A 20,110-nucleotide genomic window follows, 5' to 3' on the forward strand; every position below is an offset into this window, starting at 1 on the left:
GAATGATCTCACAGATTATAACTGGATGTTGTTTTTGTTCAAATTGTTTCTATTCTACTATCCTTTTATAATGTGCTCTCAGTGAATATGGGACACTCTGGATTTGTGCTTGCCATGAGAAAGTATTCTGGGAAATTGCAGTTGAGTCAAAAGATGTATGTTTAAAAAAATCTAAAATGTATAACCTTGGACTTTTCCAAATGTCCAAAAACAGGACAATAAATCAATGGTAAAATGTAATTTTCTACCACATACGTTTGTGTGTGTTTATAGCAGTGCTTAACGTTTGTCACACTGACTGTTTATCTGCCAGACCCCCCCCCCCCCAGCAAACAATGATCAGGAAAATTTTTATTGTGTTTCATTGTATAATCTGTGGGAAATTAGCATGTTCCGGGAGTTATGTGAAAACATAATTTAATTTGCTCCCCTGGCACATGCCTATTTTTATGTCAGAGTTAAGATAATACTGTAAATATTATTTTAAAATGAAAAAAAAATCTAAATAGGGGGACTGTTCATTCTAGTAGAATGTTTGGGTGGAGGTTTAAAAAGCATCTGGAAACAATAGGATTATGCTTTGATAATACCAACACAATTTGACTGTTTTCTTGTTAGTAGTTCATAGTAGTTTGTAGCACACTAAGAAGTAAGTAGTCAGTGGTTGTAGTGAAAACTGTTATCTTGGTATTTTCAAAATGATCACACTCACCTCCACTGGAAATGCTGAATGTAAGCAGTAGAAATTTGCAGCACAAGGCTGCCTGACAGAGGTAAGGCTTAACATTTCCATATCTTACAGTCCATCACTGTCCTGTCCTGCTGTTCATAGCCCTTGTGTCTGGGGCCTAGTCTCAATTTACCACTTGTGATTTTCTTCTTATATCACCCAGTTTTCTCATTTGTGTCTTAATGGTACATGGCCAGAATCCCTTAACCTGATCTTACTGACAATTTTGAGAGCAGGGTCAATAAGTCCTTAGTTAATGGTGCCATCATTTAAATGAGCTGTTTCCTCTTCTGCCTACACAGACTGACACGTGATTTGTGTGTTCTAATTCTTTTAATATAAATTAAGTCTCCAAGCAAAACCACATCCTACATATTTGTCTTCACTACAATTTCCTCAAAGTGCACTATATTCTCTTTTTTTTTCCAGGACTCCCAACATTTAACCTCAGGATACAATGGACAAAGTAGGTCTTCCTTTGTTGTTGTAATCTACATGCCAACTTAATCCTTCTGAAATGTAATTAAATCTAGGAATGAAATATTAATTATATGGTGCAACAGAGGAACATTGTTAATTTTCATTAAAACGTTATGCTATGTGACATGTTGTTAGTAAAGCTAAATTGATAGCTTGACGGCTTTTGGACAACGTTTAATCAAAACAGTGCTCTGACATTTAAATGTAAATTCCTTTGCAGAACGGTGCAATGTTCCCAGTAACAAGCCTGCAACCAAGTCTGTGCCACAGAAGTCGTGAGTATTCATTTGATTAATTATTTTAAACCCCCCAGGGACCTGCTGTCATATTGTTTTCTTTGTTCCACTGAAAAACAGGTCCCTTAGAGCAAGACTACAAAGTTCTGAACAGAGCTGGACCACTAACTTAAGAAACAAAAATATATTAAGAATTTCCTCCTTAACTATCTGTGTATTTATTTGGACAAAATTGTTAAAACATTAATAAGTAAGGTAGTTTTTAAAGTCATATTCAGATTATTTAATAATATTTTATACTTGTTCTTCTTTTGATTTCTGGCAAGTAGGATTTGTTTGCTCATAAAGTGTATGTGTTCCATATTAAGCATTAATATAGCATTGTAATATTCAATGCTAAATATTTTTGGTTAATTCATTTGTGGTGGGAGTGCACAATGAACAAGCAATATGTGTCAATTTATAAATCTAAGTAAATTTGGTGCAACTGAGGATAAAGTATGTTCATCTATTAAAACAAAGCCCTGTGCAATCTGGCAGACAACACAGAGCATATTTATAATGTGCTTTTTTCTAATTATATTTCTCTTGTACGGATGCCAGTCACCTGCATTTTACAACTTTTTTTTTCATGATATGATGTATTTTTTCCAGTAGTAGCTTTGTATTTCTAGGAAGTCTTAAATGATTTAATGTTAAAACATTCTAAATGTTTGGGGAATGCCTGCCCTAGGCAAGAGCATTTTTGTCAATACATTGTCTAGGATAGCTAAATGCATTGACTGTGGGTCAAGCAGGTTCTTCTGCTGTGAACTTTGTTACTGCCAAATAAGCACAGCTGAACAGTAGTGTTAGGTACATATTATACAGAGCAGCTAGCCTGAAAGCATAACATACTATGTGTGCATTGTACAGCAATAAATGGAATCGGTCTTGTCAAGTTAAACAGATATTATTATTTAATGTACAGAACTGAGTGGTTGCACACATTTGATTATTTAGTATGTCATGGCAGTTAGAAAACAAATGTAAATGACTGAATGAAGAAGAAGTATAGAAAATTTTTATGAAATGTAAAGGGCCATTTTTGTTTTTAGAGGTATCTAATGTGTGCCTTATAAATAAATCATTTCTGTTTCTTTCTGAGGGAAAATATATATTCTCAATGTGAAAAACTTGAAGTATAGCTTTAAGTAAGCAAAAGAACTTGTGGTATTAATTAATTGTGGTAATTAAGAAGAGGTGATGTAGTATATTGCGTGAATATCAAAGACAACTAGTGAAGTGGATCAGAGCAGTGAGCTTCATGGCTAACATTATCTCAGTGTCAATGTAATTCCCAATCTGATCCATCTGACCATAGCCCACCCTGTCAGTGGATGACTGCCTGTCCTCTTTCCCAGAGTCTGAGAGCCGCTCATGGCAGTGAGCTCAAAGTCAGCTTGTGCTAATGTTGCTGCCATCATAATACACATTGCACTTGAAGTGTGCAGACAATATATTGCCTGACCAGTGCTCCAATGTCAAAACGTATAATTAAATGCTAACAATTTCATTTTAAATGCCTCAAGTGATGTTTGTCAGGTATTTCTGTAGATTAATTGGGCTGTTCTTTAGTTAAAATTATCTAGACATAAGTTAAAAGAAGATCCAAGCCACATTTTCAACAGAACAAACAAATCTTGTATGAGGTGGCATTCTTGTCCACATTCCATAGCAGAATGAAACAAGTTGACAGTATCATGAGAGATCCTTATTTTTGAGAGAGTTAAAATACATATGTTTAAATATACATACATAAAATGGATACCTAGTTTTTATTTGCATATTGATTACAATTATAAACACTCACCTTGTATCTTTATATTTAAAGGACACATATGTTTGAGAAAGAAAAAGCTTTAAAAGGATCTTTAAAAAATGCTGTTTTTAGACTAAATGTATATAATGTATTCTACCCATAACATCTGCAATTGTCCATTAATATGCATTTGCAAAACATTGATTTGGAATTTACCACTACAGAGAGCAATTAAACTGCACAGTGCTGTTTGCCTGCACTATCACTTTATTGTAGCTGATGATTATGATCACTGTAATATACACTGTAAAAGCCATTAGTCACAACCAAACATCACTATTGCTACAGTTACTGTGCAACAATGTGAGCAGTAATATAGTTTAATACGAAGTCATCTAGGTTGGATTTGGATCTATTTTTATGATATAGAAGACATTTACGCAATGAGCTGTATAATGCAAAAAATATACTGAGAAGTTACAATATATACAGCATATACAAGTAACAGTGCAATGCTATGTGTCATTTATTCTGGACATGCCGTCTGATTAAAGAATATTATACCATGTGCTAAAATGTACTCAAATCACAAAATTATTTGTACATGAATTATTGGTTGATTACGGTGAACAAACTGTTTAAGCTTTTCAATAAGGATGAATATATTTTGAGGCTACAGGGTTGGCCATAACAAAAAAGGCATGATCCAGGTGGATCAACAGTGACTGACATGCCCATCACAGTCTGATGGGGAACCTTTCTGGGATGATCTGGGATGACAATGAACAGGCCCATGCTAGTCCAGGATGTACAAGAGGAATGGGACAGAATTCCACAAGACAGCATCTGGATCCTGGTGTAAAGGCTAAATTGCAGATAGTGTACACATGATTTATTGCACTGCTAGTTATGGCTGTCCTGATGACCTGCTGATGACAAATGTTAATCAATATAATGTTTACTGCGTGTTCAGTCTATTTGATAAAATGTCAGTGCAGTTACTACAAAAGTATTATTTTCCTGATAATAACCTTGTGAATTTGTTACATTTATAAGTAATAAGGTTTTTGGTGCTGGTGTGTATATATAAAATGTCTACTTGTCAAGGGAAAAGAGAGGTTGCTTTGTGACTACAGTATCTCAAGAAAACAAATCAGCCTCAGCCCTTAATGATGCCTTGCGTTTCCATCCCAGCACAGACTCAAAGCTAAAGAGGAACTGTATCTGACAACCTCTCATGACCTTTCACACTGGATTAAGATTCCAAGTGCTGCTATGGTAACAGAACGTTGAAAATAAGATCTTTGTAGAAAGCAAAGGGAACTTTATTTTGTGTGATGAATAACTGTTAATTTAAATTTCATATAGTATGTAGAAAATTATTGGAAAAAGCAATCCTCTCTATTTCAAACAATAGAAAACATAATATCTTTTATGTTCCATTTTTAAAACAGTCTATCCACTCTTGTTCTAGTTTTTAATAAATTATTACTTTAGAAATCGTACAATGAATTGCATTGCATTGCATTGAATTGAAAAATCATGTATACAGCCAATTTAATGGAGTGTAATGGTGACTGATAGCTCTTTATGGATGAAACCAATTCTAAACCCTGATGTGCATACTGAGTTTATGCCTAAACCTGATGTCACACAATGGCCTGAGCAAGGCCAAAGTAGGTCTGTTTTATCTCAAACTGGCTCTGCCGCAAAAGCACCTAAGCAAACAAGTGCAGTCTATTTACTGTGCTCCCAGTCTCCCACACCAGAAAACAAAACTAATTATTCAAATAAAGGTCCGTCGGTCCGTCTCTCCGTCTCTCCGTCTCTCCGTCTCTCCGTCTCTCCGTCTCTCCGTCTCTCCGTCTCTCCGTCTCTCCGTCTCTCCGTCTCTCCGTCTCTCCGTCTCTCCGTCTCTCCGTCTCTCCGTCTCTCCGTCTCTCCACCAACAACCAACCAACTCTTAAGGTGAGGAGCCAGCTTAAATAGCTTGTAAGTCCCCCCCCCTCTGGAACAAAGTGTTTTTTCCCCTTTCCATAAATAACCCTTGAGAACTGGGGTTAGGTTTGGCCTTTTGAGGCCACCATAGGCTGACTCACCCCAGAAGTACTGACACCAAACAAACAGTGAGTAACATCCATTTTGAGAGCGCTCTTCATTCACACCACAATACTCACTCATACCTGTGTTTAAGTATTTGAATGTATGTGAAATTAGGTATATTTATGTACGTGAATGTATATGTAATTAAGTAATAGCAGTTACTAGTCAAGCCCTGAGTGTGCACCAGAACTTATCTAGCAACCGCTCAATGGAAGGTGTATGAATGTTGTATCTTCTGTGCTATCTGTACCCTGTGACAGACTCCTCTGTCACACATGACTTCAGAAAAATTCTTATGATTTTTTTTGTTTGCAAAACTGTGTGATTTAACTATGACAAGCACTTCTGAATTAAATATTTAATCCATGTACCTCAACAGATGAAGTAAAATAGAAATAAATAAAATAATAATTATATATTCATTATAGTTCTTAAACCTGCAGTTGAATTTTTACTAAATTTACACTAAACAGATTGTGACTTAAAAGGTGACTGACAGCCAAACTAAATAAGCTATGAAAAGGAGAAATAACTCTTTCTGAAGGCTGAGGTGAGGGACTGTACAGTATGGACAAGGACATCCCCATAGCAGGATCCTAATAGTGTCTGTGTGGTTTTAAATCACAGGTTAGCTCTTTGTGTTACCAGTGACAAGGAGTAAAAGGACTCTTTCTGATAACTACGGTTCCTACATTGATCTGTTTAGTTTTTAAATCCACACACCCTCCATTCACCCAGACAGGTCAAGCTTTTCAGACAGAGCCATTCCTGTACTTGTCAACTGGTAAAGCTGTACATTTTCTTTTATTTTTTTTCACTTTAAAAAATGAGTGATTGTACCTGCCAAAAGACTGAAATTAGTACATATGGTTTTACAGTGTCATGGGGAAAGAAAATAAAATATTGCTCCCATAGAGGCTGTGGTCATTTTCACAAAGCATCAGGAATGCTGGAGCCTTCTTACATTCAAGACCAATATAAAACAGTCACTGTGTCTTTTGTTTCCTTTTTTGCTTTAAATTGTAGACTAAGAGTTGTAAAATGTCAGATCCTGGCTTTATTCTGTATTTTAGTATAGAATAATGTACCTTATTCCAGAAATCTTTACCTGTGAAAACATTCAAATAGAGATATTGGATTTTCATCTGCATCCTTTTACAACATTATCAGATTTCTTTTTCTGTCTAAAAACTATCCATCTTTTTTTTTGGTCTCTGATGATTGACTATAATTGAATTTGAGTGCTATGCACTGTACAACACAAACTTTTGTGTCAATAACAAGGTAATATAGTTCTTTGACTTTCCCACAAGAGTGTGTGCTAGTATAGATGTGTGCTAAATGTTTGACAGAGCCATTTTAAACACATTGTGCCTGATTATAATCTTTTTCATACCCTCTGCACTATTACATTACTGAAGATCAGTCTGTCTTGTTTTGGCTGGGCAGTGGGCAACATGAAGCTGAATGTCTGAAACACAGTGACACTTAATGGGTCTTAAAGTTCCTTTCTGAGTGATGACAGCTCTTTCTCACCTGACTAGCTTTGTTGACAAGTCAGCAGCTGACAGATCTAGAACAAAGTAGCAGCTCAGGGCACTAGAGGCAAGTGAGCCTGAGAAGAGTAAATAAGTTGGTCCACCAACAGACGGAAGTGCACAACATGTTTAAGTACTTTCATACTTCAATGTTAAGTACAGTTTCTTGTACTGAGGGGAGACACATAAAATGACAGGATGACAAGAAAAACTATTCCATCCATCCACACTGATGGATAAGTGGAGATTAATCTACTGTAAATGAACATAAAATGAATTATTGATGCTGCCTATTTAAGGTACACTCTCAGTTTCATTTTTTAAATTTATATTACCTCTTGGAGTGAAGCAGCGATTAAATCTGTATTTCTTATACCCCTATAATATACGTGTATACACCCATAACCCAGACGGTCACAGAGTAGAGCACTGGACTAGCACCGTGATGATCAGGTACCACTCACCACTTGCCTGGACGTCATGGTGAACAATGGATAATCTCTCCTTGTCACAGAAGGCTCTTTTCAGAGCTTTAATTCTGGAATCTGAAATATTCTGATTTTGTCTGAATATGAAGGACAAGGGCAAGGCTAGAAACTGTGAGCACATTCAGCTGGAACGAACATTTGCTTGGTTCTCTGACAACACTCAGAGTCACTGCACAGAGAACAGAACTGAGTACATAGACATACAGCTGCTATACATATGCGAGACCCTAAGAGACTACATTTTTACAATAAACACTGTCTGTAATCAAGCTTGTAAGAGTTTTGGATAAACTGTGAGATAACACCAATGCCTAATTCTAAAATCTAGTACATCTGATTTGTTGAGTTTTAGTATCATGTTAATTGTTCTTATGCTCCTTTGGATTTTCAGTATTTTACATGGTTTCTTCCCTATGCTTAAGCAACTTTGTGAAGGAGTAGCAGGCATTGTAGTGTGGTTCATTGTGAGAACAGTAGTGTGCAAAGATATATAGTAGATCAAAATTGCTGAAGCCACTTTGTTTCTTAAAGGTACTTTATTCCAGACGTCCTTACCAGTAAGAAATTGCTACTTTCTTTGAAAACATGATCAGAATAAGATATAGCTGCTTGTTTAACACCAACTGTAATTCATTAAGGAGTTACTGGATTGTATTGTTAAACCCCAGTGACTTTTGGCTCTAAAGGAGTGTTTTCAATTGAATTGAGATAATGGTTAACGATCACCTCTTTAGCATTATATTTTCATGGCACCATATCAATATAAGGAATTATTATTATTGTTGTTCTTATGGGTTCTGAACATCAACCTGCTGCTGATAAATGCAAACACAGCAACATGCTTTCAATAAAGAGGCATTATTGAACACCTCCTGAGGTCAGGTCTATACTAACAGAAGCCTCAAAAGTCAGATAGTGTTGTCACCTGGTCATAATTTTGTGTATTTGCTTGTTTCTGTTTTCTGTAATAAAGCAGTTTTTTTTAGATGTTTCACTTATTGCCTGGAGGAATGGGAAACTTGGTGAAAATACTATGATCCCCCACAAACTGAAAATATTAAGAGCACAAGCCAAGGAAAAACTGTTTTGTGCCATTTGAAAGGTAGAAACCCTAAAGAGGAAGCACTGCTGACAATAACGGAAATCTGAACAAAATGTCCTGTCTGAACAAATATTTAAATAACCTAGGCAGACATGACACAGATATTTTGTTACTATGCTGCTTTGCTCCACTATACAGGTTGATATTTTAGTGATTAACACTGTCTAATATTAAAAACAAAAGTGATGAACCCTCGTATTGCATCTATGTCATGCCATCTTTTCATCATCTCATGGACACAGCATTCATTATTAATTATGTTTTGCCATATGGTCCAATCTGCAGCAGCATTTTTAACATTCTTTTAATAATGCATTTTCACATTCCCAAATATGCCCCATCATACACTTCTGGCCATGATTTAAATAATTTCTGCTGAGCTGTCAATAGATTTAATTTCAAAGACATGTCAATGTTGCTTAGGGAACATACAGTATATTAAGTGACGATGTCATCTAATGGAGACGGATTTCATTCTTGAACAACTGAACAACTATTTTCTGAACAGAGACCTTTATGCCTTTTGTAGTAAATTCTGATTGATGCAAGAAAAATTCTGTCAATTAGGGATGATGTGATTTAGGTGTCATCATGCCTGTCAGGAGATAGAAAATTGGTATTATTGAGTATTGGTAAAACTGAATATAGAAGGCATGTCTATATTCATGTCTATAAGGTTGAGGCCATTTCTTGTATTTACAGTATTTTAATAAATGTTTAAATGTATTAAATAAACAGACGGAACTATAATTATATATGTAGTAGACTTTTGTTTTTATGAGGTAAATTGAATATTTAAACTAACAGTTAAATAGACACATTAAATTATTAAGAGATGGACAGACGTTTTGTATTGGGAACAGTCACTAATATGAAAACCAATTCAGCTACCCAAATGCAGATAATGATACAGTACTTTGTAATGCTCTGGGGCACAAAGCATCTCAGTTAAATTATGAGGATCACCCAGCATTTCTCTCCAGCATTGTTCCTCAGCCTTTTCTCTGCTCCTAGCAAGTGTTCTACTAAGAGCTCTCGGAGGAGCACAGGCTGGACTCCCACAGTCCCCTGCTGCTAAATCACAGCCTGCTCACGAGTCGAAGGCAGCTATTGTGGAACTGTCAAACTGTGGAATTAAATGGGTTGAAGTGAAAGCTCGTGTTAACAAAAGCAACCATCTCTGTCAAGCAAAAACCCAGAGGATGACACTTAAATGGCAATTTGGCACTGATGGTGGTCGATTTAAAAAAAATATAAAAAATATGTAATAATAATGTGGGTGTAGAATGAGGTTTAGCAGGGAGGAGCTTCATTAGTTTCTGCTCTGTGTATGCAGACACAGGTTCAACACAAGGCACTAAGGCCAAACAGGTTAAAATAAAAAAAACTGCTGAGGATTAGTGTCAGTTGCCATTGACGTACAGTTTGGGCTTTTCTGTAGCAATTGGACAAGTGTTCCATTATCTGTTTTGTGTCTTTTAAGTTCCATTTAAACAGGTGTATTCTAGAATTAGGTAAATATTATATGTCTTTAGTTACTATTCTGAATCAAAAGCTGATAGTTACACCTTGTTTTAGATATTTACACAAAGCACCATTTTGTTACTACTTAGTGCATGGAGCATGTTCAACAAGGAAATTGTTTTATTGTTGAAATCTTGTTGAAATACAGTATGTCAGGGCAAGGTAAAAGCCATACCAAAATCTAAAATTAAACTATATGTAAATAGCAATAATTATTGGAATTGTACTGAGTACTGAGTACTGTACTGAGCATTCATTCAATATTTGGCTTTAATGACTCAAGGCATGTGCCTTACTGCTACATTTCACATTTTTTAAACACACTGTCATTCTGAAGTGCTTTCTCAATGCAGTAGCAGTGTTAATCCCCTGGCACATTATAGTACAATAAAATAAAACAGCCCCATCTCCTGCCATCTCACTCTTTAATTTCTTTAATACTTAAGTAATTTTACAGCTTCCCTTGATAGGAATGGTGAGGAATATCAATGACGTTACTGTCTTGGGATGTCACTACTATCACAGTAGCTGTTACCCATCTAAACCATCTCCCATGTCTTGCTTAAATGCTTTTTAGGAAATGAGATAAGTTCCTTTCAAATATTTCACTTTTACAAAGTTTTATTTTAAATAAATCTTGTCAAACATGGTGAAAGATTCCTAGTCTTGTTATAATTTATTTTCTAGCACATTTTCTGAGATTATTAATTTAAGATGCAATTGTGAAGACTTTAAGGCAGAAATTGCATTTTGAATAGTCACTCCAATGGCATATTGAAAGGAAGAGAAAATTGTATTATATTTGGCTAATCCATTACAATTTGGGTTGTGCTGTAAAAAACATATTTCTCTTTAGCTTGAAGAATCTTCAGATTCAACACTGTGAAACGGAAAAACCTAATTTGACAATTAATAGAAAGCTTATTTCCAGTTTTCTTGGATGTAAACTTGCTGAATCTTCCTGTTTAGCATTTTTGACATAGTACAGGAATGTGTTATATCTTATAGTTATATGGTTCATGTAGTTATATTGGTTCATATTGCCTCTGAATAGAAAGTTATTGCAGACACACTCTAGTTATGTTGTTTTTGTCCACTAGTAATCCCTTTCTGCATGGCTTCAGTGAAGTTTTCATTTGTTGGAATTGTTCATTGATTAACCACAAATATTTTGTGAGGTAATAAAAAAAATGGTAAGTTTCATTTTTTTCAGATGAACTTCCCATTTTCTTATCATAACAGATTTATTATTTTATACAGTAATTCCTCAAAATCTTTTGCCACAAAACGAAACTGATTTTCTCTTTTTTTTGCAAACATGCAACAGGAAGTTGAGAATGGAATTGATTGATTACGTAATGAATACTAGACATAGGTTTTACCTATAGGTTTCCCACTAGATTTAATTATATGAAGTGCTTAGATGATGCTAAGAGAGAAAATTTAACAGGCAGGGTTGTACCCACTGTGTGTCACAAGTTAGTACCTGTATTATCCTAAATTCCCTTTCACTTTCATTATTTCACTCTTCTTTCATAATTCCCTTTATGCCTGAAACTACCCTTCAACATTACTGTACTTTAACCGGGTGTATGTTCAAGAAGGCTATGTTCAGCTTGCAGAAACAGTCTTCTTTATTGACTTTTGACTATATGTGATACATAAATGTCTTCTTTCGTGCAATAAAATGCTATTTATTTAACTAGTGTATAGTTGATAGATAAACAATTTTGTCTCAGCATGTGAACTAGACATGCTTGTAAAGGAAATGTATAATCTCTGTAAATGCTTTTTGAATAAATTTGTTTTATAAGTACAATTATTTTTTCAAATACATTCATACTTACTGTAGTTGTTGTAAACTATTTATCTGTGTACTTCAGTGTTTCTTCTTTATTGCTTCTTCCTGCTGTATGAGACCCTTTTCATAGATAAATACCCCAGTGTCTCCAGAGCAGCTGTGGCCTCAGGTTTGCATCTGATTAGTGTGTGGTTTGCTACAGAAAACACGGATTCTGGATAAAAACTGTAGTGCTCATATGTAACTTTTGTTTCCCTCAACAAATTCTCTTCCTGATAAGGGAAAGGAGAGGAACATCCTTCAAAGGTAGCAGCACACTACCACTTATACCATAATCTCTTGATAATTATTTAGTGCTAAGGATTTCACAGCCCCAATAATTAAATTAGAAACCCAGCTTAATCCAATCATTACCCTGCTGTGAACTATTAGAGCAGCACAGGATTAGCTGAGAACCAACTTGAGCCATTGTATGAGGTGAGAATACTCACCTTGATAAGAATGTGTTTGCTTAACCTTTAATACAAGTATCTTTTCAAATCAGTAATAAAAGCTTTACATGTTTCACTAAGATTTTCATGCACAAGTTTTAAAATAAAAACTTGTTTAGCCATACACTGGTTCATATTGACTCTGAATAGAAAGTTATTCCAGACACACCCTAGTTATGTTGTTTTTGTCCACTAGTAAACCCTTTCTGCATGGCTTCAGTGACATTTTCATTTGTTGGAATTGTTCATTGATTAACCACAAATATTTTGTGAGGTAATAAAAAATGGTTCATGTTTATTTAATATTACCACTTTTGGAATTTAAATAAAGATTGTCTTATCTTCACTTTGCCATCTTGGCTTCACTTTGCCTTCTTTTCTTCTTTTAATGATTTTTTATTAAGGTGAAGCACCAAAATGATTAAAGACATTTTGGGCAGTTACAGTCACCGATGAACAATTCTCTCAGCTAATAGATAATTAAGCCATGCTAATTGTGGGGAATGAATGATGATAAATCACTGCTAATATTTAAATTGCATATTCCCACAAATATAATGCAAGAGGAATAAAATATTTTTTTTTAACTTGATAAATTACTCTGCTTTCACCTAGATATGACTGTGCAGAGGCAGTTAATGTTTTCACTACCTGCTTATCCATAGCTTTAAAGTGCTGGCAGAACTATGGATTTAAAGTTTTACAAACTCCCCCAAGGGTACTTATCTGAAACTACCACCTAATTTGGACTAACCAGCAATTATTGTTTAAAACATATGTGCAATGGAATAAGCTCTTATCATTTATGTGCACCTTAGGACATCTTTAAGAATGTATTATTTTATATGAAGCTTTTGTTGTTTAATAATATTGCAAACATAGGTTACACAGTCATACAGTATACAGTTTTCCACAATGTAATCTATGTTTCCTTGTAAAATCCTGTCTGTTTGCTTCAGTTGAATGTTATGTGGGTTGTTATTTTTAAGATTATTTGATTTATACATTTCTAGGTAGGGTGGAAGGTCTGAGCAGTATTCCATTCTCTGAAAAAATACCTAGAGCCTTTCCCTTGACTCCTACCATTCAATAAATCCATACAAGGAACTTTAGGAATCCATAGAAGGAACTTTTTTCAACTTTAGACATCTGTGAAATATTAGAAAGTTAATGACTGGTAGTTGGGTAGAAAGTAATGCTCAATCTATGATGCTGCACAACATCTTAGCTCATAGAAAACTCCAAACTTTGAACTTTTCTTCAATAATAAGTCCACGTTTAGGGGAAGTTTCCTTGCAAAGGCGGTTTGTAATTGCTATTTGTGCCACATTCAAAATTTAGTTAAATTCTCAGGTTTTCAATCAAAACCTTAGCTGTAACAGCCATTTATTACTGTAGGCTGCTGTAAGGTCTGCTGGCATTATTTTCAGGTCTTTTTTGCGATATCAGTGCATGACATGCAATGATAATATGTTGTAAAGAATTGCAATATTCTGCCATTACTGAAAAGAGTCACTGAGTGGTCAAATCTGTAGAAGAAAGTACTTCTATCTGACTCAATAACAGTGTAGATTAAAAAAATTCAAAAGGTTTAAATTGCGATTAAAATTGTCAGCTCATCATTATCTCATTATTCCAGTTGAAGTATAATTCCTTGGGTTTAAATGATTGTTTTATTCCTGGTTAACTTTACTATCTTCTGAATATCCTCCTGTGCACATTTTGACTGTTGAGGTTTATTGGAAATGTAATGCTTACATTTTCAGATATAATCTGAATATAATAAGAACCAATTTGAAAAGTAGTTTATCAAACTATATTTAACAAATCATATTTATAATATTTTTGTAACTATCAGGACATATAGCAAAAAGTCTCATCAGAAAAATAAATGGTATATTCATAGCTCCTAGTAAGACAATGGAGAAGATAGAAAAGTGAACTGTGGCAATGGTTTGTGGAATTCAAATAACTACAGTATGAGAAATTAGGCAAAGAGAGCTGATTTTTTGTATTTGAGAATATATTATTTTAGAAATAGAGCTTGTGTAAACCTTGTTCTCTTTTGGGACACTTAGGAAAATGTTGTAACAAACAGTTCTTTCCGGGCCCTATGCGGACGACACGATCCAGAATAGTGAAGACACAAGGGGAAAAATAGTCATGCAGGCTTAGGGTCTGGAGACGGGGGGCGTGTCCATACAGTGCAGGTGTCCAGGGGAAGTGAGTCCAGGCGAACAATCCATGTAGGAAATCCAAAAGAGTAATCCGAGACAAAGGGTAGAGTCCAAGGCCAGGGGATCCATCCAGGGAATTAAAACACGAACCGGGTCGGAACCGGCGAGGGGAACCAGGAACTAGGAATGGAAAGTTAAAAGCATAACGGAGCCAGACGCAGCAAGACCCCGGGCTCTCATGATGTGGAAATCAATGAGGAACCAGGAGTGAAGTCCGCGTCTGGCTTTTAAGGGGGAACGGGAATAGGGAACAGGTGCAGACAATGGGAAGGAACGAGGAAGGGCTGGAGCTCCCTTAAGAGGAGGGGTTAGCGATCGTGACAAATGTGTCTATCCTTAAATCCTGTTTTTGACACACAGAGGTAAATAGTATGTGAGGAAAACCATAAGTACTCCTGAGCACTTCACTATAATGCAATAGCATATCCTCATCATCATCACCTCTTAATACGGAAATGCAATTGTACTTTAGTTACACTATTGGAATTGGCATATTTTTAACCATATACTCAAATTAATGTTGTTATGAATCAATTATTAATGTTACTAAAATATCAATATATATATATTTGTTAAACTCATTAAATTTTAGATAAACGAAATAAGAGTTGCACAAACAAATCTGGTCAGTATGACAAAGCCTTGCAACTCTAGTACCATGTAAACTAGAAACAAGACGTGTAATATATTATAAAAATAGGTGATGTACTTATAAAAACAAAGACTTGCATAACAAAGACATGTCATACCAAAGATATGATAGGAAAGATAATGAAATGCTTTATTCTGAAGTTACATTTACCAACAATATGACAGAACTGATCAATAAATTGGAAAAGTGAATACTGTACGCAGGTAATGCTTAAGTAATAACTGGACATTCTACAGTGACAAACTAATGCCAAAAGCATGGGAAATGTAAAATATCATATAAACATTGAAATTTAACTTACCTCAGAAAACAACCCCTGCAGTTCTTTGGAATGATCCAGCTTCACGAAACTACACACCTGTTCTGAAAGCACAGGAAATGCACTTTTCCTCAAGGTTTTGCTCAATAATTCTCTGCTGATATCCTGACTAAAATTTAAGATTTTTTTTGTCCATTGAGCTTGTCTTTCTCTTGTGTCATGATTGGAAACAGATGAATAATAAATTATAGATAGACCAAATAATCAAGCTAAAAATGTTGATAAATCTCCCTTCTCCTCACAGCAACCTAACTGCTACACTCAAGTTAACTTGTAGTTACATGACATTCAGAAGTGATAATTAGTCTTTGTATCCATCTATTTTCTAACTGATTTATCCAATTCAGGGTCGTCGGAGAGCAACAGTTTCAAGGCAGGATACACCCTGGTTGGGACAACAGTCCATCACAGGGCGCAAACAGACACAGACATGTACACTCTCATACCAGGGCGGGCCAATTTTTTCAGAAACCAATTATCCTACCAGTGTGTCTTTGGACTGTGGGAGGAAACTGGAGCTCCTGGAGGAAACCCATGAAAACACAGGGAGAAGATAGAAACTCCACAAAAATATACTAGCACCCCAGGTTTGGAATTGAACCCAGGGCTCCAGCGCTGTGAGGCAGAAATACTAACGACTGCTCCAGCATATACATTAAATGAACATTAATTTAAATATATCATATTAGACACCAGCAAATCTATTATATGAAAACAGAAAAAAATAACATTTAATAGGACATTAATTAATAGAACACTAATAGAATATTATATTTTTCACATTTATAAGCCTCAACATCTAGCCAAAGAATACAGTGGTATTTTCTACCGAGTAAAAGCCATTTCCCATCATAATCTTTAATGCATCACAGACAGTGAATGCAAATGAGGAAAAAGGGGATATTTTGATGGCATTGCCTGTGTTGGTAATGTATCCCCCACATTAGTATTGTCATTAGTCAACCATATATATAAATCAGAAAAAAGGACAATAAGACGATTACAGATATTTACCACCGTGGTTACACAGTTGTTTTTATGAATAGCTCCCTCTGTAGCCGGACGTGTATAACTCCAAGGCATATTCCATTGCTCAGACCTTTATAATTGCTGAAATGGAAAAAAAATTCTAGTGCTAAATTCAGACTTCATTTGTTTTGTAGTTTTACTGCTATTTTTTTCAAAGTGGGTTTTGTAATTGATTAATGTTCTCTGTCTGGTTCTGCAGGATGCTAGAGGATGATCTCAAACTCAGCAGTGATGAAGAGGACAGTGAGCAGGTACATCTCCATGTGATAAATCAAGGATTTTTTAAGTCAAATTTAATGTTTGTCTGAGTGTGTATGTGTCTTTTCTTTATGTATAAATCCTAGCAGTCATACAAAAGCTGCAACTGTACAAGTATTTTAATGGGACTTTCCAAATGATGGCTTCTGATTGTGCTGATCAGCATTGGAATGGAAATCATGACTCTGTGGTTGGCTTTATATCATTCACATTAAAATAAACGTGTGCCTTGTACAATAATGCTATTTAACAGTGTTAATCAAAAATGTTGTATGCTCTATACACTGTGTATTACATTTGTTTTCAACTTTATTCCCAGAATTAAATCTGTCAAGAAAGGATCACAATAGTACCATAATCTTTATCCAAGACCATTGTGTACTTTATGCTTATGCTGTTGTTCTTTTCAAATAATTGTTAATAAGTAATGTGTTTTATGACCACATAATATACAACATAATATACAACAGAAAACTGTGTAGCAGTCTTGCTGAAATGAGAATAAGTTCTCAATACATTGACTAATATTACAATGAAATATCTGAGTAAGCAAGCAATCAAAAACTCTGACAAATATTCTGATAATTTGTAGAAATATGATAGGATATGGAAAATAAAGACATACCTGCTAACAATAACCATCATGGTATGTAGTGAATGTTTATCACAATCAAAAATGACACTCGGGCTTTTCATGACAAAGGTTTTAGTCTATGGGAGCAACAAGCATGAAGTTGCTTTTATACATAATCAATAACATCTTGTCGAGACAGTTTCAGAAACAGTCCATTTTTGTATGCATCAGTATGAAGGAGGTACTGTAAACTGTCAAAAATTGTTGGCTTGCTATAAGGAAACAAGATGTATAGCACTTCTTATAGAGCTATGATGGTGTGTACACTAATAAATAACTGAGCCTTAAAATACAGTTTCTCTTTATGTCAAAAAATGTCACTGTGTTTTTTAGCTCTTTCATGCATCGCTTTTTTCTTGCTGTGACCTTGCCACATACTTATTATGGCTGGTCTATACAGTATTTATCTTCTGCTCCTGTTTTTTCCACTCATAGTATATTATAACATAACACTCATTATAAAACATTATAACACTCATAACGTATTTGGGTTACACTTATTTGAGCTCAATACAGTACTTTTTACATATTTTATCTGTTCATTTTTAACAGTGTGTTGCTGAATTTCTTAAATGGATTAATGTCATTCTGTGTATAGTCTGGTCATGTACAGTAGCTTTTTAAAATGGAATCAGAGTAGTTTAATGATCTCTTGTTAATAATTACTTTCGCATTACTTATACTGTACACACTAAATTTGCTATTTTTACTTAATTAAAAAGATTATAAAACACTAAAAAATAATAGTTGCACTTCTTATTGTTAAGTCATTGCAGCTGCAAATAATATAAATAAACAACATAAACATCAACAGGCATTTAAGGGATAATTGTGTGAACAGATTTTTTTTTTTATTCATTAAGAAAGGTGTATCATCTAGCAGACTGAGCAATATCTTTCAGTGCACATTTAAATGTGTCAGAACCTTTGTAGTCAGGCTAAAACCAAGTTACATGTTACAAATTACACTTACATGTTGTATGTACTGTGTGTTGAAAGTTTGTAAGAAACTGTCTTGTCTTTTAGAGTTCTAAACATTGAATTGTGTTTTGTCTTTGCTATATGACAGTCATTGTAGCTGAAATTGCACTTTGATTTTGGATCAGACCAGCATATCTATATTACCCTCAAAAATATTTGAGTTCTGCTTAAACTGTACACATTGATTTCTACATACATTTCTGCATACAGTGCATTCTTAGGTTACAAAAGCTGAGAAATGAAATCAAAATAGCAAATGCCTCCCTGTAGGAACAGGACAGAGAACTAACACACAGAATTCAGGCACATTATACACCCCTTCCATTTCCCCACTCTACAAACAATAATTGATAGAGATTTAAACTTTATTTAAACCTGGCCTTATTTAGTTCTGAAAATATTTAATCAGCATGAGTCTCTGATACAGTTTCACAAGTTCCACAACATGTGACTTGTGCAGTTGAGAGTATACTGTGATACATATAATTTAGAGGGGAGGAAGGGGTTTGTAAGAATAATTTTGCTGCCATCTCAAGTTTCTGCATAGAGTCCATGCATAGTGTTGTATCCAAATAAATTATCATCATGTCATTTATTTCAGTTCTACCTTACTACAGTATATTGTTTGTGAACAACTTAATGTTGCCTGTTCAGTTATGGCAGTGGAGAGAGACCTTAGTTTAGTCTCATTCAAATCATGTTAGGCTGCTACAACACTCATTGGCATCAAGATGCATTGTGCCTATAATTTATGCATTTGTTGTATCCATAATTTAAGTATTCTGTTTTTTGTGCAAAAACACTTTTGAAGTAACTCTTTTTAAATTAAACAACACTCTTTAGTTACTTTCTAATAATAATCAGGATCATGTTAATGGCAATGATTACTGCACAGTGTGAACATTAAGTAGAGCTATCCTGATTATTGTTATTTGCTTAGTAGATGCCCTTACCCAGGGTGACAAATATAATACTGAATACAGTCCAAAAAATACAAAAAAGAAATCATTCAAAAATACATGAAATGCAAAGAACGAGAAAAGCAAACAGTGCATAGCAGTCCAGAGTGAGAACAATGTACATCACACAGTAAGCAATGGGTAGGTAAGGAATCATCGATTACAGTAAAAAAAGAATGAGCCATTGAGCACATTGCTGTATTGGTTGGTGGTAAAAGTACATTAGCGCGAGAGAAAGCACTGGTTACTGGAAACGGTCATGCATTTTTGGAGAATCAAACTTAGAAAACATATTAAGTTAACAAACCTACTCTTTTCGAGGCTTTTCAATAACCACTCAGAGTCAGGACCTCGGTTTTACCTACTGTCAACCAAAGGACAGTGCCTTTCTGACAGTATGGTGTCCCATCACTATACTGGGGCATTAGGACCCACACATACTGCAGGGATAGCGTCCCGTACTGGTCCCACTAAGAACGTTTCCTGCAGCACCCTTAGTTTTTCCCAAGAGGTCTCCCATCTAGGTACTGGCCAGGCTCACACCTCTGAGCTTCAGTGGGTTGCCAATTGTGAGCTGCAGGGTGATATAAGTGCTGGCTAAATTTGAAATAGTCACAGTATGAAAAACAAATAATAAAGAAAATTTCTGACAGTTTTGTTAGAGAAATAGGTATAAGCAACCAAACAAACTAGATGGGGTATTCTTGTTTGTAACCTTAGTTCTTATATTAAGTTCTTAACATCTTA

The 20,110-nt window shown here is 35.0% G+C and overlaps 1 protein-coding gene across 4 annotated transcripts in view; it reads left to right on the forward strand.

The window, feature by feature from the left end:
• aff2 (ALF transcription elongation factor 2) overlaps positions 1-20,110 on the forward strand; it is a 197,406-nt gene that overhangs the window by 110,922 nt on the left and 66,374 nt on the right. For all 4 annotated transcript variants that reach the window (XR_015924988.1, XM_088597508.1, XM_088597509.1 and 1 more), the window contains 3 exons: positions 1,160-1,196; positions 1,431-1,485; positions 16,731-16,782. Coding sequence is in view for 3 of the 4 variants with exons in the window: in XM_088597508.1 (XP_088453634.1) it covers positions 1,160-1,196; positions 1,431-1,485; positions 16,731-16,782 (144 nt within the window). In the remaining variant the exon portion in view is untranslated. The remainder of the gene's footprint in view (positions 1-1,159; positions 1,197-1,430; positions 1,486-16,730; positions 16,783-20,110) is intronic.

Source organism: Lepisosteus platostomus, chromosome 10 (assembly GCF_059453375.1).
Source record: "Lepisosteus platostomus isolate fLepPlt1 chromosome 10, fLepPlt1.hap1, whole genome shotgun sequence".
Taxonomy (NCBI): Eukaryota; Metazoa; Chordata; class Actinopteri; order Semionotiformes; family Lepisosteidae; genus Lepisosteus; species Lepisosteus platostomus.